Source organism: Leptidea sinapis, chromosome 21, assembly GCF_905404315.1.
Source record: "Leptidea sinapis chromosome 21, ilLepSina1.1, whole genome shotgun sequence".
NCBI classification, from domain to species: domain Eukaryota; kingdom Metazoa; phylum Arthropoda; class Insecta; order Lepidoptera; family Pieridae; genus Leptidea; species Leptidea sinapis.
In genome coordinates, this window is record NC_066285.1 from 11,231,285 (window position 1) to 11,257,540 (window position 26,256).

The 26,256-nt window shown below is 34.3% G+C and overlaps 3 protein-coding genes and 1 long non-coding RNA gene across 7 annotated transcripts in view; 2 read left to right on the forward strand and 2 right to left on the reverse strand.

Annotated features, from left to right (window-relative positions):
• The window catches only part of LOC126970615 (vascular endothelial growth factor receptor 1), a 60,085-nt gene extending 45,963 nt beyond the window's left edge, over window positions 1–14,122 (forward strand). For 3 of the 4 annotated variants that reach the window (XM_050816641.1, XM_050816644.1, XM_050816645.1), the window contains 7 exons: window positions 980–1,018; window positions 1,869–2,023; window positions 6,040–6,162; window positions 7,625–7,794; window positions 8,353–8,497; window positions 8,958–9,138; window positions 12,798–14,122. In XM_050816641.1, coding sequence (XP_050672598.1) covers window positions 980–1,018; window positions 1,869–2,023; window positions 6,040–6,162; window positions 7,625–7,794; window positions 8,353–8,497; window positions 8,958–9,138; window positions 12,798–13,207 — 1,223 coding nt within the window. In that variant the 3' untranslated portion in view covers window positions 13,208–14,122. The remainder of the gene's footprint in view (window positions 1–979; window positions 1,019–1,868; window positions 2,024–6,039; window positions 6,163–7,624; window positions 7,795–8,352; window positions 8,498–8,957; window positions 9,139–12,797) is intronic. The other variant, XM_050816642.1, reaches the window with a different exon arrangement.
• Window positions 14,123–14,128: 6 nt separating this feature from the next.
• LOC126970648 (putative nuclease HARBI1) lies at window positions 14,129–16,781 on the forward strand. The gene is made up of 2 exons (XM_050816728.1): window positions 14,129–14,751; window positions 15,742–16,781. Exons 1-2 carry the CDS (start codon window positions 14,344–14,346, stop codon window positions 16,549–16,551), a joined length of 1,218 nt encoding a protein of 405 aa, XP_050672685.1. The 5' UTR covers window positions 14,129–14,343; the 3' UTR covers window positions 16,552–16,781.
• On the reverse strand, window positions 14,767–16,900 carry LOC126970662 (uncharacterized). Its single transcript, XM_050816749.1, has 2 exons — window positions 16,574–16,900; window positions 14,767–15,493 (listed from the first exon to the last, which is right to left on the reverse strand). Exons 1-2 carry the CDS (start codon window positions 16,898–16,900, stop codon window positions 14,885–14,887), a joined length of 936 nt encoding a protein of 311 aa, XP_050672706.1. The 3' UTR covers window positions 14,767–14,884.
• Window positions 16,901–18,029: 1,129 nt separating this feature from the next.
• Window positions 18,030–25,502, reverse strand: LOC126970683 (uncharacterized). Its single transcript, XR_007730679.1, has 5 exons — window positions 25,334–25,502; window positions 24,390–24,455; window positions 21,577–23,751; window positions 20,968–21,033; window positions 18,030–18,262 (listed from the first exon to the last, which is right to left on the reverse strand). It is a non-coding gene; the product is annotated as an uncharacterized LOC126970683 (long non-coding RNA).
• Between the last annotated feature and the right edge of the window lie 754 nt (window positions 25,503–26,256).

The following is a 26,256-nucleotide window of genomic DNA, read 5'->3' on the forward strand; positions in this document are numbered from 1 at the left end:
ACACGTACCAAGTGCGTCAATATATTTCTAAATACTTGCTCCGTCAGTACAAGCAAATGAATATTAATTATTAGACCATATTAAAATAAATTATTTCCAGTCATTGTGCCACAGTCATACAGAAATTACATAAATAAGTTGTAAATGAAATAATAAAATTTATCGAGTGTATATTCCGCTAAATTTTGTCTTTAATCAATTCGACACATGTTTCGCCCCTACACGAAACATCCTCAGGAGATGCTAGCTCGCCAAATTCTGGAGCGAGACTGTAAATTTTCTGAATTAATTAATTAATGTCTTTAGAGTAAATTCCGCTTAGTTTTGTTAGCATACGTACACGTATACACTTGTACACGTATAGAATACACGTAACACGTAAATACATACAGAATGCAGCACAACATCTTGCACAGTCTAGAGTTAGGGTCGTCCTTCACTCAAGCTTCAGCTCCCACTGTACTCTTATCTGAAAGACCGGGTTAGTGGTAATGTGAAAGACTGCTGATCAATTCGACACGAGAGATTCCAAAGTGCGGCGAGTCAACAGCTCCTGTGTAGATGCGAATTAGTATCATTCAATTAATTGTGGATTCCTGCAAAATAACGCTTAATCTTATAAATTTTCACCTGTATTTAGTATTGAAAATTAAAAAAATATAACGCAATAACTAGGGATTAGCCGAAATTTGTCGTACATTCGGTTGAACAGAATTTTCACGGTTAAATCGAACTCCGGTAATCATGTGCAAAATTCGCTTTGAATTCCGAAAATGTCGGTACAAGAAATAGCATTATTTTTATTATTATCTACGGATTAATTGCCGATCTAATTACTCATTCAAATGGTACGTGGGCGACATCTCTCGCTACTGTCTGGGCATGAAACTTAAAGCGTATGGAGCTGACGAGACATGGTAAAACGTACTTATTTATTTTAAATTTATTTGTCATACTGATAAATAATTACTTTTATCAGAAAATGCGACACAAACTCAGCAGTTGGAATTTGGTAAAGGTAAAATATTTAATTGATTGAACGGTTTTTTTAATGCACTTGATAATTCCTACTTAATATTCACTGTATTATCCCGAAAACCTATTAAAGAACAGGTATCTGAAACACTGATTCTATGCAAGGTGTTGATTCTTCTGTGGCAATAGATATAAGATTTAGCATATTAACGCCACCTATTAGAATAGATTCAGTAAATTATATCTTTAGAGAGTGATTGAAACACACCTTCACACAACTGAGACCTTGAAGAAACATGCGAGTGCCTCAATGATTCACTAGATGGCGTTACAAAAATAAATTAGAATTAAGTCACATTATTTTGAAGTCGAGATTTTTGAGGAACTTCTTAATAATATTGATAGAACATAGTCTTTCATTTGAAACAATAGCTGATTAAAATATATTACTAAAACTGAATTCTGCTTCGAATTATTTATTATGTGTATATTTATACAACAGCTGCAGATTAAACTTTTTATGCAGTTATTCTCTCGCTATTAGATAAGAACTAATTTAGTTTTAGAACTAATTAGAATTTAATATTTTAATGTTTTCGGATTGATACAGTGTATAAGATTCATCTAACCCAAATGTGTGTTGAGTGTGTGCTTGTAAAAATTTATTTAAATACATATGAGAAATGTTTTTATTGTTTATTGCACATTTAAATATTTGCATTTTAATATTTATAAATATATTTTTAATTATACTAATTTTATTAGTTTTAGATGATGCTCTCATGCTTTTTAAATTGTGCTTTTGGTGTAAAGATAATGTTAGTTTAGTTATACGCATTGAAAAAAAAATTGTCACTTATTTGTTGAATTAATTAAGAGTTCATTTAATTCAGTGTCGGAAGCGGGCTACATTCAACCGGAATGGAGATCGAACTATGAATGTGACTACAGCTACGATGGACTGACACCCCGTCCGCTCACCTCCAGGGATCTATTGGCCTGGGGCTTCCAGATAGCCAGGGGAATGGAGTATTTAGCCAGCAGAAAGGTACATCATGTTAAGTAAATATTAACTAAATTATGTTTAATAGCTATGTAACATGCTTTTAAATCAAACCGTGCTGTATATTAGAAAATAATTCAAAAAGCGGCCAAGTGCGAGTCGAACTCTCCCACGAAGGGTTCCGTACCAGCAAGTAACATAATATAAAAGTTCTTGTTTTTCGTTGTAACTTCGATTGATGTTTTAATAGTAGTGTATTTTTTCAATTATGTTACTGATAATACGACTTATGACGTATTTACTAGATCTGGTTCAAACCAATTTTCGACAGAAGTTTGCATGGTAATGTACATCATATATTTTTTTTAGTTTTATCCTTCTTTTACTTTGGAAGTTACAGGGGGGGCACACAAATTTAACCATTTTGGAAGTGTCTCTCGCGCAAATTATTCAGTTAAGAAAAAAAATGATATTGGAAACCTCAATACCATTTTTGAAGACCTATCCATGTGACGTACGTGTTTGATGAAAAAAAAAAAGATTCAGTTCTAAGTACATGGAACCCCCAAAATTTATTAGTTCTCAGAATACATGTACTTACCAAGTTTCAACAGTTTAGGTCTTTTAGTTTAGGAAGTGGCTGTGACATACGGAAGGACAGACAGACATGACGAATCCATAAGGGTTCCGTTTTTTGCTATTTGGCTACGGAACCCTAAAACTGGAGAGTCTGTTAAAAACCACAATGTGCAGTAAACCGCTACTAGCTGTGCCTGACATGCCTTGCAACTTGAAACTTTCATAGAATTATCAAAGTTTCATCACAATCTGTTCAATGATTTTGTAACATACTACTTATACTAAATATATATAGTGTAGTAGTAGTATATAGTATAAATAAATAGATATTTATTATTATACAAACAATGATTTTTACTTACAAACATAGAAATAGTTCATCAAATCTAAAATAAATCGACTTTTTGGCTCGGCGTGCTAAAGGACCGCATATGGGAATTAATTTTATTATTAATTTTTAATAAGATGTACTTCCTTCCATCTTTAATTTTATATAATATTTATTTGATATTTTAAATTGCAAAGAAGTATACAATACATAATTATAGTACAATTAAATACAAAATAATATTAATATAATATGTATTTATCACTTAAAACCCCAAAAATTTTATAAAAGAGAAAGCGATTTTTAATACAGGCAAAAGAAAAAGGTAAATCTACTCATTTATAAGTATTAACTTATCAAATTGTTGTCACTTCAACTTAACCAGTGCTTTCTGCATACTTCCGTTATAATTAAGTGAATATTCACTGTAATTATATAACATTTATTATCATTAATGTTTTGTACCTGTCACAGTGTAGCATTTATCATCTTTCATTTGCTTCCATAGCAGAAGGCAAACCAGAAAATAAATTTATGTTAATAAAAGAAAGGGTTGTGTGGTTTTATGAAACCACGGTAAAAGTGAACTTTTTTCACATTATAGACATTTGACTAAAAAAATTTGGAATAATATTCCATTAAGGGTATAAAAATCGCTCTATCAACCTTAATTTTATACTTGGAAAATTGGAATGATAATGGGAAACAATAAAAGTAGACTAAGTCTACAACTAATATTTTTATTGAAATCTGTGTCTTAGCCCTGGTTAAAAATATTGAATAAAAGTTTCACTTTAATAAATAACAACATTTACAATAAACACTGACAAACAACATTTATATTAAACACTGACAAAAACAAACAAAATAGCGTGGAGCACTGGCACAAATGAGTAATAGTCTATACACTACACGGTCACGGCTGCGAACTATAGGCGCCGCCCGACCGTCACGCGACATGCAACACACAGACGAAAAAGTTTGTGACGATGTAATAAAAGTTTCACTTTAATAACAAAATATGGGAATACTGGTGTAATACACCAGTTATCCAGATCTAAAGTTTATTTATACCATTCTATAAATGTTATTGTATTACATTTTGTGAGGAAGGGGGAAGTACTAGTACCAATTTTTAAGCTATTGCATAGCTTTTATCGCGGGCTTTGAGCGCGGCGACCTAACCAAGAAATTCCGTATCGAAAATAAAACCTAACACCCCCTAGTGTTCCGTGATCAGCGCCATCTATCGGAAAGTGTTATGTTGTATTACACTCGATAGATTCAACGTTCGATTTGGACATACGAAATAGTTTATGAAAGTGACACTAGATGTCGCTTAAGCTAACACTATTTATTTTTAAATTCAACTTAGATGGAGTAAAATTATAATTTTGTGACCATTAAGGGTGTCTGCCACGATGTTAAGTGTCTGACAATGAATAACGTGATTTTTAATAATATTCTGAAGGTAATACCGAAAAAACGCACTTTATTCTTTGATGTATTTAGATCGGTATTTTACACACATTTAGTACCGTTTCCTGACAATACCACTGCAACCCAAACTCTATAATGGACCATCGTTCTTACCTGTTTTGGGAGCGTGCGCTGACAAACTTTCAGCTTTTATAAAATGACGTAGGTCTGGGGTCCACGGGCTCTTGCTCTAGTAGATACATTCTGAAATTAAATCGAATATTTTAAGCTATTGCATAGCTTCTTTCGCGGGCCTTGAGCGTGGAGACCGAATCCAGAAATTCCGTAACGAAAATAACCTAACACTTACTAGATCTATTTATATATTTCGCCACAGTCATTACAGTTGCCGTGGAACAGCGGTTACACGTATGCTTTTTGTGCAGAAGATCCCAGGTTCGAGCCTGGGGTACGTCTTGATTTTTTATAATTTCTTTATTTTTAATTATCACGTTTTTTATTTTTATTATTATGACAAGAATTTGAAAGAAAGAGGGACAGGTGAAACTAAATATAGTTTCACCTGTCCCGTTGTCTATCTGTAATCAAATCTTGCAAGTAAAATTTTACTCACTTCCCGTTTGCTTTTTTTTTTAATTAATTTTATCAAAAAAAATACTGCATAAATAAAATAAATAAATAATTATAATTGCATAAGTTGATAAAAAATGCTATGCAATAGCTTTACCGCTGCAGTCCCCGAGTGCCACACGTCTTTTTTCATACATATTTTTGCTGCATCTCACAACTTACAACACGAATATCTTATGACTTTCACAGCTCTGTTCAAAGTGAGGCTACTATCGCGCGGGACTCGGGACGTAAGTCGTTCGCGCCGATTGTATCAGCTAACTTGTATGGACGTGTTCAATTTAACGCGAGTACTCGCTCAAGTTGAAGCGAAACAAGAGCGCGACGCCCGGCGGGATTGTTTAATCTCACAATGCATGATGTTTCTTCACTGAAGAACCAAAAATGTCACGCGGGAAGTCGCGTCAGTTTGAGAGGCTAAGCGAGCGAGCGAATAGCTCTAAAACGCGTCCCGCGTATTCGCCTCAGTTTGAACAGAGCTTAAGTTTATATTTCAATCGTCAGACACTTGGTATCTATTGATGTTGGTATCTAACGATTGCGTTTAGAATTATTTGTGGGATACAGTATCAAATATCAATATATTGCAAAATTCGGATTATAACAGTAAAAAAAATTGCGGTCTATACTCGTCTCACAGCCAAATTTGAAAAGGGTTTCTCTAAAGCAACGTAATAAAATCAATAAAACACAATATAACTGTGGTCCCAGAAACGTAAAATAATCTAGTCGAGCGCATGAACGACCGTATCAGTAACACGTATTTCGCTCTTTGAAAATACCAAAGAGAATCACTTACCACTGCTAAGTAATACTGTGGTAATACTATCCCAGACAAAGCCACTGGTTGAAACCTTTTTGGTTTCTTTCCTGCAATAAAATATGAAAATCTAAAAACTCTTAGTATTCACCACAGAACAGGTAAAAGAGATCTCTTTAAACTAATCTGTAGTATTCACAATCATTATGCAGTTACACGTATTCACGCAAAACACGGCCGTGTCGACACACATTTTCATACCGGTATTTTTATTCTGAGCCTCTACTGATATCTTCGGTTACTGTACTGTTTTTTTCTTATCAGGTCTTGCACGGCGATTTGGCTGCCAGAAATGTGTTGTTAGCTGATGATAACATTGTTAAAATTTGTGACTTCGGCTTAGCACGAAGCATCTATAAGAATGACGAATACCAGAAAAAGGAAAATGTAAGTTAGTATATTAATTTGTACTTAAAGAATCTTGATATTTATGTGAACTATTCACCCAGATAATTGCAAGTGTTAATAATTAATTTCACATTATTTTTTAATCGTAGCATGATATTTTTAGTAGCCTTATATTGTCTGAACTGCCCTCGCAAAAATAATTAACTAGTTTAAATCAACTTTATAAGATAGTATACTCCCAATATCTATAATATATTTGCAATGCAAAATTCAATCAAAAGAGGTGAGCGGGCGCGATCACTGCATGTTCATTGGTCAGTTAACGAACACAACATGTCGTAATTGGTCAGGTAATTAATCTCAACATACGGTAAATAATCGCTACTGGCTATTGTAGATTTATCAAAGTTCTATTCTAATTCAGTTCTAATTATCATATAATATTTAAAAGCGTTCTATTGCGCCTATTCATTATAAGGTCGATGTCAGTATGTAACAAACTGTACGTACAAACTGAGTGGAAGGCTTCTTTCCACTACAGCGGCTCCTTTTTCGTAGCTTTAGAATTAATAACTGTGCTATTGTTACTTGTTACATTTTATGGCTCAATGTGCATTGTGCCTGAGCGACACTGTATTATAATAGGTAGGGCGTAATACTAACCATCAGGCCAAAGTTTTGCTTATGTCGTCACTTTTTCTCAAACAAATGTGCAATATCTGGCCGTGCACCTTGGACATACAATTCAGTTAGGCAGGCCCAATTTCGCGGAAGAGGTCACTCGTCAAATCCAACTCGGATGGAGAGCGTTCGGGAAGCTCCGTAAAATCTTCCAATCCCAAATACCGCTGTGTCTGAAGACGATGGTTTTCAAACAGTGTGTGTTGTCAGTGATGACTTACGGTACGCTTAATATGAGTCTGATGAGAAAGCCCATGGTCGCTCAGAAGGCAATGGAGAGGGCTATGCTCGGAGTTTCCTTGCGAGATCGAGTCCGTAGGAGAATCAAAGTCAAACACATATCCCAAATGATTGCGAAACTGAAGTGTCAGTGGACAAGGCACACAGTTCGACGGACAGACTGCTCGTCGTGGAGACCTTTGGGGGAGGCCTTTGTCCAGCAGTGGACGTCTTTCGGCTGATAATGATAATTATTATGATCTGGCCGCGCAGTACTGCCACCACACCTATAGAAAGATGCTGCCTTGCGGTTTTAAGACTAAGTGCTGCTATAATATCTCATGAGATATTCAAAATTTAAAAGACCGTGTGAAGAATACAGCTTCAAAGAGTCAAATCACGATTCACAACACTACAAGTACTTCATTTTGTCGTGGGTTCACTATCATATCACTAAATGAATCCATGCTATTTCTTATATTAAATAATACGATTATATTATAAAACTATTTTATATAACACTTATTAAAAACGCAGGCATAAAGTCTTATTTATTTCATTCTTCAACTATTAATGATCTTAAACATACATTTTGTTACAGAGTCCACTCCCAGTAAAATGGCTAGCGGTCGAATGTATGACAGATCGCATATTTTCTACACAGTCGGATGTCTGGTCGTTTGGCATAGTCTTGTGGGAGCTGTTCTCCCTTGCCAAAACACCTTATCCGAACATCAGTCCATCTCACCTACTGAAATGGCTATCTGAAGGGTGATTATTTTTTTAATTTCGTTGCTCAGGTTCTTATCATTATTGTTCTGTTAAATCTCACAAAATATTTGTTGGATATAAATGTTGGAGATCATGAATAACGAAAAGAATGAAATGGAATTGGGCAGGACATATATCTAGCAATAGCTGGAGTAGTCTGGTCACATCATAGTATCCGAGGGACGCAAAACGAAAAAGACGCAGACCTACCACCAGGTGGATCGACGAATTAATTGCCTTTGAAGGAGTACTCTAGACGATCTTCAGCCGACAAAATATTGTGGAAGAAAAAGGGGGAGTCCTTCGCCCAGCAGTGGGATGAAGTTTAAACTAGAATTTAAATTAGAATAACAGTTTTGTATAGTTAAAAAAAAATAACAAAAAATACAACCAACTTCAAAAACACTATTCCAAAACAATAGATATAATGTGCACTAAAAAGTATAAAAATAATTGCGTATTTTTATACAATCTAATTTATTACTTTTTCTTATAATCATAGTATAAGTGACATTTACTATTAAAATCTATATAAAATTTGTATGTATATTTTTTTAGGAACCGCTTAGAGAAGCCAACATATGCTGATGACCGCCTATACGACGTGATGCGACGGTGCTGGGAGCAGAAGCCCACAGTCAGGCCGACCTTCTCTCAGCTACAAGAAATACTTGGTTCTTTCCTCGAAGATAATGTGCGAAATGTGAGTTATTAATTATTTTTTGGAGCTCCTTCACATTATACGGCTAGACTAGAAGATGGAACAGAATTTGACAGTTCTATACCTAAGGAGAATCCCCTAACATTCACACTTGGTTCAGGACAGGTTATCAAAGGCTAGGACCAGGGCCTTATTAGCATGTGCGAGGCTGAACAAAGAAAACTAGTCATATCATCTGAATTAACTTATAGTGAAGCTGGGGCACCACGAAAAAAAAAAAACAAAATCAGCAAATCTAACATTGCATGTAGATCTGGTTAAGATTGAAAGTATTCCACAACACTGTTTCTATTTAAATTTAAATTTAATCAATGCTTGTATTTACATGTAGGTACTATAAGTTACAATTAATAAACCTTTTTCCTTTTTTTTACATTAAGACACTCTCAAACGAACAGTCCCTCTAGCAAAAATAATGCCTAAACTTTTCTATTACTTTCAGCATTACGTTGATTTGAATTCGTCTTACATGGATACCAATCTCCGGGTGGAAGGTCAAGAGGACTACCTGGCCATGGTGACGGCTCCGGACTACAACAACATTGTGACTCCCAGTCCATGCCACTACGTCAATGAGTCCACAAGCTTCTTTCCACCCACAACTCCTATGCAACTGCAGCATGGTAAGACTTAACATACTTGTTTACCAGAGGGAGGCTCCTTTGCACAGGATGCCGGTTGGATTATGTATAACACATCGGCGCCTTTAGGTCTGAAGGGCGCCGTAGCAAGTGAAATTACTGGGCGAACGAGACTTGACATCTTATGTCTCAACCTCTCTCTCTCTGCCACCGCGGTCTTTTTTTGCCGTCAAACAATATGGTGTAAACATTATGTGTTTCGGTTTGAAAGGTGCCATAGCTAGTTAATTTACTGGATTACTGACTTTGTACGTCTTAAGGTCACAAACACAATCATGGTGCTGTTTAGAAATGAGGGGTCTCAATATTCTTTAGTTACGTAACTAATGGATTCCAGTGGTCTTCGTCTTCAAAATGGAACAAAGCCCGCCAAAGGTTTTTAAGCTTACATAATTTAATTCGTCTAGATGCGCCTCATGCTGTTAAAACAGGCCAGTTTTATTACTTTAGTGTGCGTGACAAGCTACGTCTTACACTCGAGATTCGTATTTCACATTGCTCAAACAAGAGATTAACTGTCACCCTCAATTTATTTTTGCCGTTCTTACAGCTGTCACAATGTCGCATAAATGATCTAAGGTTTAAGCCACTTAGCGTTATATGACAATCTTAGATTATTGCTAGAATTGTATGCTTTTATCCTCTCGGCAATAAAACTATACACGGCGTTAATTATACGAATCGACAAAATAATGTGACAAATCAATCCCTGTATCACAAAAGAGGGATAGATGCTTACGTATTACTAATTTTTAATATTCGCCATCCAGTTAAACTGTCAGTGTTGACCAGTTCATATCTTTTTACTAAAGTGACTCAATAGAAAGTGTTCATACCAAATCATATATTTTTAGTCATTCTCCTAGGTATTCCCACCGCTTCCAGAGACATAAAATATAAATTTAATGTAACAATTACAATATCTAGAACTATTTCTTTGTGCGCAGTGCTCGAGTGATAGGTTACGATTCAGTGAGTCCTAAGCTAAAAAAAAGCTAATTAAAATTTAACAATACTCTAGAACTATTTCTTTGTGCACAGTGCTCGAGTGATAGGTTACGATTCAGTGAGTCCTAAGCTAAAAAAAAGCTAATTAAAATTTAACAATACTCTAGAACTATTTCTTTGTGCACAGTGCTCGAGGGATAGGTTACGATTCAGTGAGCCCTAAGCTAAAAAAAGCTAATTAAAATTTAACAATACTCTAGAACTATTTCTTTGTGCGCAGTGCTCGAGTGATAGGTTACGATTCAGTGAGCCCTAAGCTAAAACCTAATTAAAACAGAAAACCCGTTTTTATTATGTTATTAATACAATTCATTTTTCTATTACCAGACAGATCAGAGAATACTTCAGTTTGATCGTATCAATCTTCACTAACATATTAAACGGTACAGTAATAGTAATGTTATACTACAAGCATGGTTGGTGTAACTAACAGAAGTTTGAATTGCGTTCTGTTTTTATTGTGTCTTTAACAAATTAAAGGTATTGTTATTTAAGCTTCGGGCTTATTACTGATATTGCACGCCTCGAACGCGAAGCGGCGGGGTTGTGCTTTATAGCCGACCTGTCAAGGTCACACGATTTCCACTTTTTAAACTGCATATTTTTTTTCTATTACTCTTACACATTATAAAAAGCACATCAATATAAAGCTGAGACACAAATGAATAATCCTGATACTTTTTTTAAGTTGTCGAATACGTATTAATATAAAAAAAAGTCATTTTTTCTATCGTGGACGTCCACTAGTCAGTGGTTAAGGCGACACTAAATGCCAACGACCTTGAGCGATATGAGTTCACAGCTGCCGGCCCGCCATCTATGTAACAAAGCTAATATTTTCAAAATTCTTGGGTGGAAAACAGTTTATATGCTTACAATCCTCGTTATTCACTACTAATCCGAATAAATGAACCTACACAAAAAAGTACAAGCTATGAGAATAACTTTTCTGAGAGAAGTACCAAAAAAATGCGTCACGCCATGCCAAAAAAACTTGTTTAACATCAAAGAAAAGTGGTAGTTCAAAAAGGCTTGGCAGTGTTAACTATAACCAACAGCAAGCATTAGCAACCTACAAATAAGACTTAAGGATATGTGTAATAGGATTAAGTAGTGTTCATAGCTCGAAATGCTATACGATTATTGAAGGAGGAGCTGCTATATTAGAAATTATTAATAAAAATCACCATAATCTTAATGTAGGTATAAGATTTATTATTCCTTTATTAATAAATAATCTTCGTCTCATATATGATTGCGTGTTTTCTGCTTACTCTTCGCCTTAAAAAAACGGCGTGGTACGGATATCTCGAGAACGACTTGACGAAACTTTCAGAATTAAGCAGAGAAGGTTCCTTTCGAAAATCACTACTTTCTTGCCAGGAATTCTCGTTTTTTTTTAAACGCGAATGCCAGGTTTTAAATAAAAATATGGCATAAGCGTTCGAGGCGTGCACTTTTGGATTTTCCATTTTTTTTTGTAATTGTATTGTGTGAGTTATTTAGGAATAATACGATGATAACAAGGGAATTATTTGCGTACATGGTATTTCAAATTGTACTCTTTGATTATGTAAGTTTTGGTAAGGGTATTTATGATTGTTACATATACATTATTAAATATTCGATGTTTTGGCGATAGAGTAACGATACATCTAAAAATTACTTAAACTTGATATTAGAATATATTTCAATTATCTTTAAGATGGGTGATACATTTGTGTTTGCACTGATAGAGTTTTTATTACGTACTGGCACTATTAATTTTTGCTTTCAGAAGTAACCCGTTGAATATTTTTCGTTTTTTATGTTAACAAAGTTTTATTAATTGCATTCTGTGTATAATTTGTATGTTTTTTTTAAGTTTCTAAATAGGATTACTACAACACAATTTTGGTCTTATTAAATAAATATTTTTTAATCTGTGGCTCTCAAAAGTTCAATGGCTTAAAAAATAAAACGAAAATTGCCAGTTGTATAAGACCAGTAAGATAATTTCTTTAATGTAAAAAATATACGCTTTGACCTTGATTATCTAAGCTTTCTGAAAAACCACAGAAATTACAGGAATATAATAAATAAATATTATTAAATAAATAAACAAGGTGAATAGTGCGGATACTCTTCACTAAAAAAAATCAGCTTTAAAATGGTGAATTATTTTCTTTCTTTTTGTTTTTTAAAATGTTGCTCAATTGTAAAACTCATCCGTAAACAAAAAAATTCTGTGACCTCCCTTTGCGTACCGCTTCAGTAGTTGTTTTGATTTACGAACACTAGATGGACGGCTAGATGTTTTTCTGACACAAACAGAGGAGGTACAAACATTTTACTAATACTAAGCGTATGGAGAGTTTTAAAAATTGCATTTGGCTCCAAACCTACTTTATGTAATGCAATCACAGAAATTCGGTTCTCTTTATCATCCCACTCCATTTTAATATCGCAAAATATTTACTCAACTATTGAGATGTTTGTCCATTGGAACAATCATATAAAAATGACAAATTCCAAATTCAAATGTAATATTTTGTTTATTTTTAATTGTAACAGTATTTATGGTCAGACTTAGTATAAAGGGTTGCATAAATCGTAACAGCATTGTCCAATTTTAACATATAATGTGTTTACAGACGACGAGGGATACCTACAGATGAGTCCAGCGAACAAGAATTCATTCAATCCACGTGTTCAAAGCACTAAATTCGATTTCGACGCTCGTAAATTGAACCCCAGGCCAACTGAGGCAATGGCTAACACTCACGGTACTGAATTAACGCCCATGTTAACTCTTAACAATCTGCCAGCTCGGAGTGGCTCGGAATCTGATCAAGACACTAACTCATCCTCCTATCTGAAGATGTGCCCTCGGATCGAAGAAGAATCAGATGAAGTATTCGTTACTAAAGACTATAATAATAAAAATAGTAAGAATAGTGCCGTATCTAATCCAAGCTACATTACCTTTGACGTGGAGAAGAAACCTAACAATCTCTCCAATAATTACATTAATATAAGTGTACCCAATGGTCTAGTCAAGTAATTTTATGTATTATGTATTATTGAGGATTGGTCTCTGAATTACTGTAACCTATATCATAGTATTGTATCAAATTCGCCTGATGAATTTGATTTCTTTATGATATATTGAATACAAAATCTCATTACTTCTAACGTACGTGTAAGTTATTAAGTATATTATATTACAAGACAGATGTGATGTATATGAAGCCTGTTATTAACAGCTTTTACATATTGCCTTTAACATATTTAACATGTCGGAGGCTTCTTTCTACTATATGCTTGCTAGCTTTGTACCATAGCTGTGTCCTTTTCTACCGTTAATTAGTACAAGTATTATTGTTTCAAATTTAATTTGTACCAATATTTATGGACGATGTGGGGTTCTCTGATTTTGTACGAGCGCTCTTACCAACTGAGTCAATCGTCCAGTGACGCATCGAACGTAAATCTTGGTATGTCTTGTTCAACTGTCAGGTTGTGGTAAGTAGCGCTAGACGGAACGGACGAGAGGCATGGGTTTGAGTCCCGCATTGTTTATAAATTTTTATATTTAATCCCAGAAGAGATTTTACTGCTTAGAATATTGTTTCGGTTTGAGGATGACGTAGATAGTGAAATAATTGAGCTAATGAGACTAAACATCTTTGGTATTATTACAAAAAAAAATTGGCTTAGACACGTGTTTTGTTAAACAGTGTCCAACTATTTAAGCGACGTCTAAAGATTGACGCTAAACAATAAACAGAAATACACGGATTTGTAATACAACTTTTTTTAAACAAGTGTTTAACATGTGTTTAACTTTTTTGTAATAATACCGCTTATGTTTGACGAATGCAATTGAGATACCATTCAGAACTTAGGTGAACGTCTTGCTCATCTAGTAACTTCTTCTCATAAATTGTGATATCTTGCCTCGTTTGGTTTTATTTAATGCTACTGGTGCTCCCACATTGCCGTTATAAAATGTTTGTAAACATTTTATAACACCAAAACATTTACTAACAAATGTTAACAATTGTTGCACTTTGTTAGAAACTGTTACATGTTATAAGTGCTCCTACATTGATGGAAAATGTTTAAACATTTTATAACATCTAGTATTGGCTCGCAGTTTGGTTTCGCCTTCTGAGGGCTGAGGACGTCTACACGAAAATGGAAGAAGATTTGCTCATTGGAATAGCTTTTATTTTTTGTTTAAAAAAGAAGAAAAAGCGCTCTTATTGGATGCGCCAAACGCTAAAAGCTAGAGGAAAATATAGTGCCACAGACTATCTCAAGGATTTAGGTATTGATGGTTGCTTAAAAGATTTTATAAGAATGAACAGTTCCGAATTTGAATATCTACAAAATTTAATTGGGGCAAAAATAGGCAAACGAGACACTACATTTAGAAAATCTGTAAGTGTGACGGAAAGACTTGCGGTAACGTTAAGATTTTTGGCAACTGGTAGCAGTTATAAAAGTCTTGGAAATGTGTTCAAGTTGTCAGACCAAGTGATATCTATTATCGTACCAGAAGTGTGCGAGGCTCTCAATGAGGTTTTAAAGGAATACATACAGGTAAGTCAAACAACATTTTTAATTATTTTTTTATTTACTTTTAATATGATCTAATCTAATCATACTTTAGGTAGGTACCTATCTTACCTTACTAATAATTTTTTTAATACTTAACAAACCAAACATGTATTTTTTAATTTTTGATTGATTCCAACAAATCGTTTAATGATTGGGTCGAATCTTGGCTTGATTCCGATAAATTAGACGGACTCTGTGTTCTTGCGCTGGTACGAGTATGTGTCCTGGAGTTATCCGAAGAACTGGTTTCAAATGAAGCCGAGGGACTCGGTGCGGTGTAGTATCCTCTCGAGCTACAGTCAGCATTATTTTCCGAAAAAGTGGATAGATTTGGTTCAGAGTTGTATCCCCAGGAACTACTAGCGGTTGGGTCTGTAAAGGTTGTTGGAAAATCATATTGTCCCATTGTCGCATTGTACAAAATATTGTTAATGTGATGTTGAGCAGTATTCTTAGCATGACTGTTTTTTATTTGTTTCAGTTTCATCGAGACATACTCTCCAAATGCGTCATTTTCATCCCTGCTTTTTCTAGATTCGTACATTCTTTGTAAAATATTTACAGCTTCTTGTTGTGTTGGATCTTGTTCTACTTCAGGCCGTCTTCTTTTCCGAAATGGTTTTGGGGTGGCGAAAGGCGTGCCCGTAGTTTCATCAGTGACAGTATTTCCTGTTTCGTTCAAACTGAGAGTGTTTTCTGAAGCAATTCTGTTTTCTTCGTTACCCTGAAAGAATAGAACTAAACGATAATTTCAAGTTATAGGCGCGTCAAATTAGCTAAAATTGTAAAAAAATCTATAACCGCGATTTTCTTTTTCTATTACTTAACAACCCTTAACTGAAATCATATTTTTTTATAGTGTATTCTATTAATATTTCATACTTAATAAAAATATCCAATAAAATTTGTTAGAATAACGAGTTATAAATTTATTTTTCGCGCCTATTTCTTAATCTTCTATTTTTGTTCCAGATACCAACAACACCTCAAGAGTGGCTACACGTGGCAAATTCATTTGAAGAAAAATGGAATTTCCCAAATTGCTTAGGAAGTATCGATGGAAAGCACGTAGCCATACAAAAGCCAATTGATAGCGGCAGTGAATATTACAACTATAAAGGATTTTACAGCGTTGTACTTTTAGCGATAGTGGACGCAGAATACAACTTTCTGTACGTGAATATTGGCTGCCAAGGACGCATAAGTGATGGCGGAGTTTTCGCAAACACAAAATTTCGAAATAAAATTAACGACAATAGTTTAAAAATACCCAGTGACAGCTCACTACCAGGCAGAAACAAACCTCTTCCTTATGTGTTCGTAACAGATGATGCGTTCCCTTTACAAAAACACTTATTAAAACCTTTTCCAGGACCACAGGATAGCAATTCTAAGGAAAGAATCTTCAGTTATAGACTGAGTCGTGCGAGGAGAACAGTAGAGAACGCATTTGGGATTTTGTCAGCCAGATTTAGAGTTTTACGAACTACAATATTATTAGATCCAGAAAAAACTACTACTTTAATTATGACATGCGTGCTACTGCATAATTTTATAAGAAAAACTGAATCGAGCATGATTTACGCTCCATCTCAATACTATGATGGAGATGACATAGTAACTGGTACACGTATCGATGGACAATGGAGATTAGAACAGCAGCAATTAACACCACTTGAAGCATGTGAATCCCTGACAGATGATGGGAAAGAAATAAGAAAAGAATTCGCAGAATATTTTTCAAATGAAGGGTTTTTGGACTGGGCATCTAAATATTATTAAAAGACGTTAAAATAAAACTCACCTGCAACCCTCCATCGACAGTTAAACTTGGAATATTTTTGCCTTTAAGGAACATGAGTTTTTTAAATGCAAACCATTTACTTGACTCATTAGCTCCTGCACCAGATTTATTAGATTTACATTCTCGGTTAAATTGACCTACGAGTGATCGAATCTTTTTTTCAATTACTTTTTTATCCATATTAAATTCACTGGCAATTTCCATCCAAGCATCGTGTTTTTTATTTCGGTCTTTGTAGCTCTCTGACATCGTGTTCCATAGTACTTCTCTTGCTTGAAACATTTCAATCAGTTTGTAAACATCATCGTTATTCCAATTACCGGACATATTTTATTGCTTGGCGCACGCGCAACCACTAATACACACGCACAGCGATGCACGCTGACACAAAGGAACTGACAAGCGAGACACCACGCGCAGCGACCTGCGTACTCTAACCCCCACCGCACCGCACCGCCTATCCCGCCATCACCCTTATAAAATGTTTACAAACAAAAGATAACACATTTTACTAACATTACTAAACATTTTCTAACATGAAAATTTATTTGTGATTAAATGTTTGCTAACAAATGTTTACTAACGTTATTAAACATTTTCTAACGGCAATGTGGGAGCACCATACCTTCCAAAAAAGTGTGTTTTCAATACGATAATTATATGGAGATAAACTCTCTATAATCTGACATTATGTAATTATTGTGAACTTTGACATAAAGCCAGTTTAACTTGTGGTATAAATTGCCGTGAATGTGTGTGATATTGTATATTTAAGTTTATTTAAGCATATGTTAGGAGCCAGTGTTATGTACAAATGTTAAAATCTGGCTGTCTAGGTCGGTTTTAGTAGCAGTAAAACTAACTGATGTATTTGCAGTGTTGATCTGGAGAAGTAACTTGATTTCTACTGCTCCAGTTTAAGGGTGCCAGTGTGATTTTAGTGGAGGTGACGGGCGCAAAGTTATTTGATCTGGGTTTAATCGCATTACAATACGTCTTAGGTTCTTTTGTAATGCGATTTAAGCCTTTTTTTACTCACATCTCAATATTGATTATGTGTAATGAATTTGAAACAAAGTAGTAGTAGTCGTAGTTCGGGCAGTCAGAGTTTGACATTAGCGTAAATGATATGTTATTGCCAGTATTGAAATGACCCCACCATATTTAAAATATCTTTAGTTATTCAAACTAATATCATTCCTTCGATCACTTCAATAAAACTAATACAATTAAAATTATATAAAATTGAAATGCATTTCTATACTATTTTTAGTTTATACTATAACTTGATATTCAAGTATTATTTATTGTTATATAATTTTTGTTGGCAAAGATTTTATGTTGTTGAATTTAAGTTAGATCTTAGTACAAAAATAAAAGTTATGGCTATTTAAACATGGTATATTTTTAAGGAGATACAAAATAATTAAGCATAGATTACATTTGATGTACTTTATTGTAAATAAAGTTTGCCTTTATACAAAATCGCTCGTTAGTTTTATAATTTCGCCATTACTATTATATTGCAAGCAATTGTTAATAAACGTCGTAAACTATACATTAATTGTTTTTCTTAAGTCTTGATGTATTGGTACTTCTTGTTTGTACTTCACACTCCGCAATGTACATCGTCTATCCAAAAATTCCTCTCACAAATGTTACTGCAACGTCCTCTATTGCTTCGGCTGCCTGTAATATTAAATAAGTTTATTTCCAGCTGAAAATGACCAAATCATGATTTTTTATGGAAATAAATGACGGAATGAGATAGAACGGTTATTAATAGGGATACGACAGATAATTATAATAAAAAAAATCTTTTAAAACTCAAATTAAAATTCAATCTATTTTAATTTTTCACCAGTTTCCTTTGCACAGGATGCCAGTTAGATTATGGGTACCACAACTGCGCCTATTTCTGCCGCGAAGCAATAATGTGTAAGCATTACTGTGTTTCGGTCTGAAGCGCGCCGTAGCTAGTGAAATTACTGTGCAAATGAAACATTTTATGTCTCAAGGTGACGAGCGCAATTGTAGTGCCGCCCAGAATTTTTGTGTTTTAAAGAATCCTGAGCGGCACTACATTGAAAATGGGCAGGGCGTATAAATTACCATCAACTGAATGGCCTGCTTGTCTTGTCCCTTATTGACATAAAAAAAACTATAACAAAAGGAACTGTGTTGTCTACGGCTGCTGTCAACAGGTCGACTTGGTAGGAACTGATTATCAGTGTCGGAATTGGGGTGATCCTAATCTGAATTCCATAAATGCTGAGTGGAAATTTTTTTCATGACACCATTTTTTTCTTTGTTTTTTTTTTAGTTTATTGGCCAATACAGAACAAATACATAAACTTTTTATGAAATTAGTACCACGAAAATCTCACGGCTTTATCTGGGTACTTAGAGCCATTCATTTTATTTTTAATTTTCAATTTTAACATTTTTTTTCTTAATCTATTCTTTTTTCAGGATGTATATTTTAAAGCGAGTGTTGATTTTCGTGCTACTTATGTACATTTCTTGCACCTCTTTGGGCAGTTATTTATGTCATCTATTTTTAAATTTAACTATGCATATATTGAAATATACATACAAAAAAATTAAATTTTTTAAAATTTTAGTATGTTTATATATTACACATATCGAAAAGGCCGGTAACGCTCCTTATCATTCCTCTCCTCTTCTGGTCTTACAAAGAGAAAGTGGTGATAATAACACCCATCAGGTGTCGTTTATTTGTCTTCCTTTTTTATAAAAAAATGGACGGACTGCAAGTCGGATTCAATCACCGAGCTTATTATAAGTATATAAGCACGGACGAGTAAAAAAAGAAGGACTCCGTGTCACCTTACATAACAGTGAGGCAACTAAACAAGCCGGTAAACGTGTATATACATAGCCCTACGCATACATATACACTAAAACAAGCCGATCGGCCGCCATTATGAGATTTGCCATCGTCTGTGACAGATCAGTTTGAGTCGCAATAAAATATGTTAAAAATGCCGTCGTGCGTTTGTGAAAAAGTGTAAAAACAATAATATAAAAGTATTTGTGGATATATGATTATTTAAGGGACAAAAAATTGTGTAACTGGTATACCCCGTAACCGCACACACACTATCATAAAGGTGCTTCACTTGCTAATATCATGGCGCGGAGTCCTTCTTTTTTTACTTGTCCGTGTATATAAGTAACATATTACGTATACACGATTACATTAAATAAAAAATACCGATTTTGAAATATTTAACTGATTTTCTGAAGTTATATACTTTGTATGGTGAAGTGGAAAATCTTCTTATCGGACTGACATTTAAAGGTCCAAACTCAAACCCACACACACTCACTCACATACACACGTGTGTGTGTAAAAACACAGTTTCCAGACTTGTTTTAATAATGCGATGATTGTAAACTTTTTAATGGTTATTAATAATTTTTGTTTATTTGTACATTTTTGATTTTTGTGATATTCCCGATAGAAGTGTCCTAAGACAACTTACTGGGACGTCTCAGTCACTAAAATGTATATGCAGTCCTTGAAATAAACGAAATTTATTAATTTATTATTAAAAAAATATTATAACTCCATAAAAACTGCGCACAATAATATAATTGTATTGCTACATTACAACAGAAATATAGTAGTGTGTTGGCAGTACGGTGTCCATACTATTAGACTAACAGTTACAAAAAATATTGCAATGAAATCCGAGGATGATAATCTAATTTATTTATTGTCATGCAAACTTTTATTGTTACTTTCGTTTGCAAATTGATGCTAACACAAAAATAATTTTGAAAGTAAGATAAAAATATATTTTGAAACGTATAAGTCGGATAACCTACATTACAAAAGATGTAAAATAAAAAGAAACTTATAATAGAGATAAACACGCAAAAAATAATAAGACTGAAACATTTCTACTATTTACGACTTCACGGTAAATATTTAGATATAAATAAAGCAATTTTTTTTTATATGAGAGGGGGCAAACGGGCAAGAGGCTCACGGGATGGGGAGAGGTGAGGCAACCGCCCATGGACATCCGCAACAAAAGGTGTGTCAAGAAATGCGTTGCCGGCCTTTAAGGTGGGAGTATGCTTTTTTCTTGAAGGTCCCTAAGTCGTATCTGTTCGGGAAGACCGCTGCCGGTAGTTGATTCCACAAAGTGTTTTTATTGTTAGCAAAATTATAAGTAAGGTGACATAAAAAGTAAATCTAATAAACTTACATATTAACTAATTTAAATTTAATTTCTTTAGTATATCAATCTTACTTAAATAGCAATGGGCAATGAGTTATAAATTTAAATAAAAATATTCACTTTGAATATTTTTGCTGAACAAACATTATTAAAAACAATGAATTTAACAACAATACTTACATCTTTTAAGGCTTCAACAAATCCCAAAGGTATGTCTATGAACATTCTTCCAACACTTGCTAACACCTTAAAGATTAAAACTACATTATTTTACCAGAAAAGCCCAAGAGATTCTTCAAGAAAAAAAAATATTTTCAACAGTTAGTTGAAATGATGACAATAATAAAACAATGATATTTATTCAGCACTTGGGTGCATACAAACACTTGTATCATACGACAGATACCCATTGTTTTAGGAGTCTGAAAAATACATCGTCATTCAAATCTATCATGGTGAAGAGTTGAATTCAAACATAAAATGTTTGTATGCTGATATAAAAGATTCGCAATTAATTTCTTGCCACTACGTCTTATTAAATCTCAACATATTCCAAAACGTTGGTAAATGGAAAAATCTACATATAACTTTTGAATTAATTGAATCAATCTGATTTATATATATTCTAGTTTCACTAACAATAATAACAGATATATTTTATTGTCTTTATCCAAAGAATGAATGAAGCATGTAATATTAAAGTAAATAATTATATTTCAAAGACTAACTTGTCAATATAATACAATTAAAATTTTCGACAGTATTTAGATTATACTGAAGAGCACTTACCCCACTTGGCTTATAATAATCCTTCGAGCCACTTGAGTCGAAAGAGCTGTCATTATTGGAATAACAAACCACAAGTAACATAGTTAAAACAATCACAACTCTTGACTTCATTTTCACACAACTATCTTGAACTAGATCTCATTAGTGATTTCAGAATTCCTGAGTGGGTTTTGTTTTTAACTCGAAATAGCAGTCTTTGAATGAGTAATGTGTAACTTGGATTGTTAAATGCTTCTCGCATGGTCTGTTGTGCTATTGTTCAATGACTTGTACATATCCAAATCTTATATCTTTAATTGAGCAATTCTTGTATATATATATTTTCTGAATCTCGGAAATGGTTTCAACGATTTTAATGAAATTTAGTATACAGGTAATTTCGAGGGCGAGAAATCGATAGGCTTCAATTAAAAAAAATGAATATTTTAATGAGAAACAGTTACAATAACATTAATGCAAAGGTAAATTTTGCCACTATATACAAGACTATAATAGCTCAGATGGGACATTGGGTGATCCGGAAAGCAGAAGACCACGGTTCGAATTCAGATGTTCTATTAGTTTTTTTTGTTCATGTTTTGTACATTCTTAAAAATCCGAGCAAGGCTTGGTCGTCCAGATATTATTATTATAAGTTGACAATATTTATATGGATGAACAAGTCACGTAATACGTTGATATAAAAATTAATGTGTGATAAGTTTCGTCGCATTAAATAATTAAAGACATTGTGTGTGTCTAAATTATATTACTATTTACTATAAATTTCAAAGGTACTTTTAAAGTTCCTTAGCAAATAAATAGTAAATAGTAATAAACACGCATGGACTTATATAGTAAGAAAATTGTTTTAGGGCTCTCACATGGATACAAGAAGTGTGACAGTATTGGAAGGGAGTGATCACCTAGCATCCTCTCGCCAGGAAGCAAACGGCTATTAACGGCTGTGATATCACAGCTAATGTAACAAGTTAAAATTTCACTCAACACACGCGACAAGCAGTGCAGTTCATAGCAGAACCTATTAAACCCAATTTGGATTTAGTGGCCACTAAATATAAAAGATTAAAGAACTAATCAGGCTCCACGTGGTAGATAAATCCTTTAGGTCCTTTGATTTCCACACGCCCTCTTCTTGAGCACAACATGGGGTGTAGGATTGGATTTATTATGAGTTCCAAAATTAATAGGACTTCATCTTCAGAAACGTTACAAAGTGCGTACTCCTACACAAAAGAAAGGCGACGCTTCATAGAATCCTTTGCGGTTACAACAGATTATGTCTTCATGTTGTATAAAAAAGTATGAATTCTAGTAAGAATTTTTTATTAATTTATAATGACATGCTATTGATTTACATTAACTTTAGATTGAACAAATATATTTTTCACACATGAAAATGGCAGCGTGGCATCTTTTAATTGCCACCTGTCAAATTTATAAAATCCCTGGAAGACTCTTTTTATGGTTCGTGTCAATTGAACCCAAGAAGATACCTCAAGCGAAAGAAGAAAACAGCTTCCATCGGTGTATTAGACATTAATAAGATGAAGTAAGAAATAAAAAATATGTTTATAATTAGAACTTAAGTATTTATTACTTTCAAACAATTCAGGTGGGCGTATGATATTAGTAGAATATGCTGCTTTTTTATGGAAAAGGCGGACAAGCAACGAGCGTACGGGTCACCTGGTGTTAAGTGATCACCGCCGCCCACATTCTCTTGCAACACCAGAAGAATCATAGGACCGCCACACATCCAGATGGTGGGGATGACATCCTAGCTTGTGGCGTGTCGTGCGAAGGTGGAATTTGGCGGCAGGAATCAGGTGAAGCGATGCCTCTACGCAACGCCAAGTGAGCCAGCCGTTCACAGAGCACTGGGTCCCCTACGCGGTACGTTGTACGCGGTCAAATGGATCGAGCTGATATTGGGGTGCTTCTGGTATTCTTGGTGCACTTACACCTACCGATACATTTTGTTATTAGAAAATAAAGTATTTTGTGTATATCATATTGTATATTATCAGCAATAGTTTTGTTGTAAGCAAATTAAATAATACTTTTCTCTAAACCAGAAAGTTACATGCAGTCATATTAATGTATAAGGATATAAAAAAATAGTTAATTCATCTTATAATTTCACTGAAAAAAGCTGCCAATCGCTTTTTTTACCTGAAACAAAGAGAAAAGGCAATAAGTTCATTTACGTATTACAATATATACTATTTCATCGCCTGACTTTTAAGCAATTTGGGTCTGTGGCTGGGATACAGTTTTAAATTAACGGTTAAAAGCGGTTTATATCTATTACTTCAAGGGAGTTATGTGTACCAGTATTAACTGGCTAATTCTACAAGAGTCGAAATGAACGAGCATCCCTACTAAATAGCAAACCGAGCGTTCGTATGTTGCCGTGTTAAATACGGTGATGGAATAAACCGTTCTATACCGGTTTATCAAAACCTATTATAATGAACTTAAATAACCAAAAACTGTAAAAGTCTTGTAAAATGTGAAACGAAACCGAATAAAAAGTTTTCTGTACACTTAATCGTTAACCGGTTAGAATCTTTTTTGGCCACGCCGCGGACCTCATAGATTCAAAGTATCAATCAGTGAAGTAAATTCAAAGCAAAATTCAATTTGTATGTGAAGTGTAAGCTTATATAAAGAAAAATAACCATACCCGTGTCTATATAATTAGTTTATATCTAATATCATTTTGGAAAATAAAACAATGTAATTCTGTATGAAAAGGAGTACCTTGTTAGATATACAATTATTAAAAATAAATAAATTTTATAACTTACATTGGTACAAGCTGATACCATGCCTTTCGGTATAGCAAACGCAGCATTCAGTAAATCCTCGAACATCTAGAACAAATAAAGTTCATGTATTTACAATAAAACTTTTTTTTAAGAAAATACGGGACGAGACGAGTGGTATGTTCAGCTGATGGTAATTGATACGCCCTGCCCATTACAATTAAGTGCCGCTCAGGATTCTTGAAAATCCCAAAATTTTTGAGCGGCACTACAATTGCGCTCGTCACCTTGAGACATAAGACGTTAAGTCTCATTTGCCCACTAATTTCAGTAAATATTACACATTACTGCTTCGCGGCAGAAATAGGCGCCTTTGTGGTACCCAAAATCTAGCTGGCATCCTGTGCAAAGGAGCCTCCCACTGGTAAAATAAATGGTAAAATAAAATTATTTTAACTATATTTAAAATACTCAATATGATTACATGAAGTAAGAGCCACCACTAAGAGGAAGTATACAAAGAATACTGGCAGCATTTCCGCGTTGTATAGCTAGGCTCCGTTGACTGAAATATCTGCCAGCGCTTGGGTTTCCAGTAGCCCTATTGAGGTGCGTAGATAGTACTTATTTACACTATTTTTCTTTGAAGAAATATTTATTGTCGAATAGAATGTATTTAACGTATGTTCCTGAAATGCCAACCCTTACTTAGAGTCAGACCAGTGGGAGGCTCCTTTTCACTCATTCATTCAAGCAGTATTTACATTATTGCTACATGATTGTGTTTCGGACTGAAGGGCGCCGTAACTAGTAAAATTACTGGGCAAACGAGACTTAAAATCTTGTGCAATTGTAGCGCCGCTCAGAATATTTTAGGGTTTTTCAATAATCCTGAGCGGCACTTCATTGTAATGAGCAAGGCGTATAAATTACCATTAGCTGAAACTCCTGCTCGTCTCGTCGCTTATTAAATCAATTAAACTTACGGATGGTTTGGGTGTTGTTGGTGCCATTGTAGTTGCCATTGTTGTTGCGGCGGTGGTAGCAGGAGCCTCTGTTGAGTTTTGACACAAAGACATCACAATCAGCATACAAAATACCAACACCAAACATATTCGCAACATCTTACCAAATGTAGTGTTGCTATTCAAACCGCTCACAATATATAGATCTTATTGATACCCGTAACAAGAGTATTGTAAGACGCCATTGAGATCCATTCAACTTGCCATGTAATCACGTATAACATAATGATATGGTAATATATTTCGGTTACGAACTGTGTGTTAATATGCTATGAATATTCATTCGATGGCCACCTCGAAAATAACTCATTCTTAAATATTCTGGATGAAAGGCGAAAAGCGTCATGTTTTGTTTTGGGTTGCGTGAACACGTATCCAATTTTGATTGACGTTTTTGCCCTTGCGGTAAACATGCTGCTTTAATATTGTAATATTTTGTTAGAATATCTTTATTCAGTTGTGACGCTGTGGTATGACGCTTAAATCATTTAAACTTTACCATTTTTATAGAGTTTTTTTAAGACCAGAGGAATCACAGGAGCGTTGTATGCCTTTAAGCAAAATGTATGCGCTTTTTTTGAAGGTACCCATGTCGTATCGTCCCGGATATACCGTACAAGGTAGCTCATTCCACAGCTTTGTAGTACTTGGAAGCAAGTTCTTTGAAAACCGCACTGTGGAAGACCGCCACATATGGTGGGGATGATATCCTAATTTCTGGCGTGTCGTGTAATTATCGTCTATTTAATGATGGGATTAGATAGTGAATTCAAAACATGGGTTACGGCAAACATTAACAAAGAGTGGTAGGGGTTTCAATTTAAAGTTATTAAGGCATGTATGCCACGAAAAACTACTTTTACACCGCTTTATTGCAGATTAAT

Coding starts and splice junctions, on each gene's coding strand:
- LOC126970648 (XM_050816728.1), top strand. CDS start 14,344: ATGGAAGAAGATTTGCTCATTGGAATAGCTTTTATTTTTTGTTTAAAA. Junction 14,752..15,741: donor TTTTAAAGGAATACATACAG/GTAAGTCAAACA, acceptor TTTTTGTTCCAG/ATACCAACAACACCTCAAGA.
- LOC126970662 (XM_050816749.1), bottom strand. CDS start 16,900: ATGTCCGGTAATTGGAATAACGATGATGTTTACAAACTGATTGAAATG. Junction 15,494..16,573: donor CTGTCGATGGAGGGTTGCAG/GTGAGTTTTATT, acceptor CTATTCTTTCAG/GGTAACGAAGAAAACAGAAT.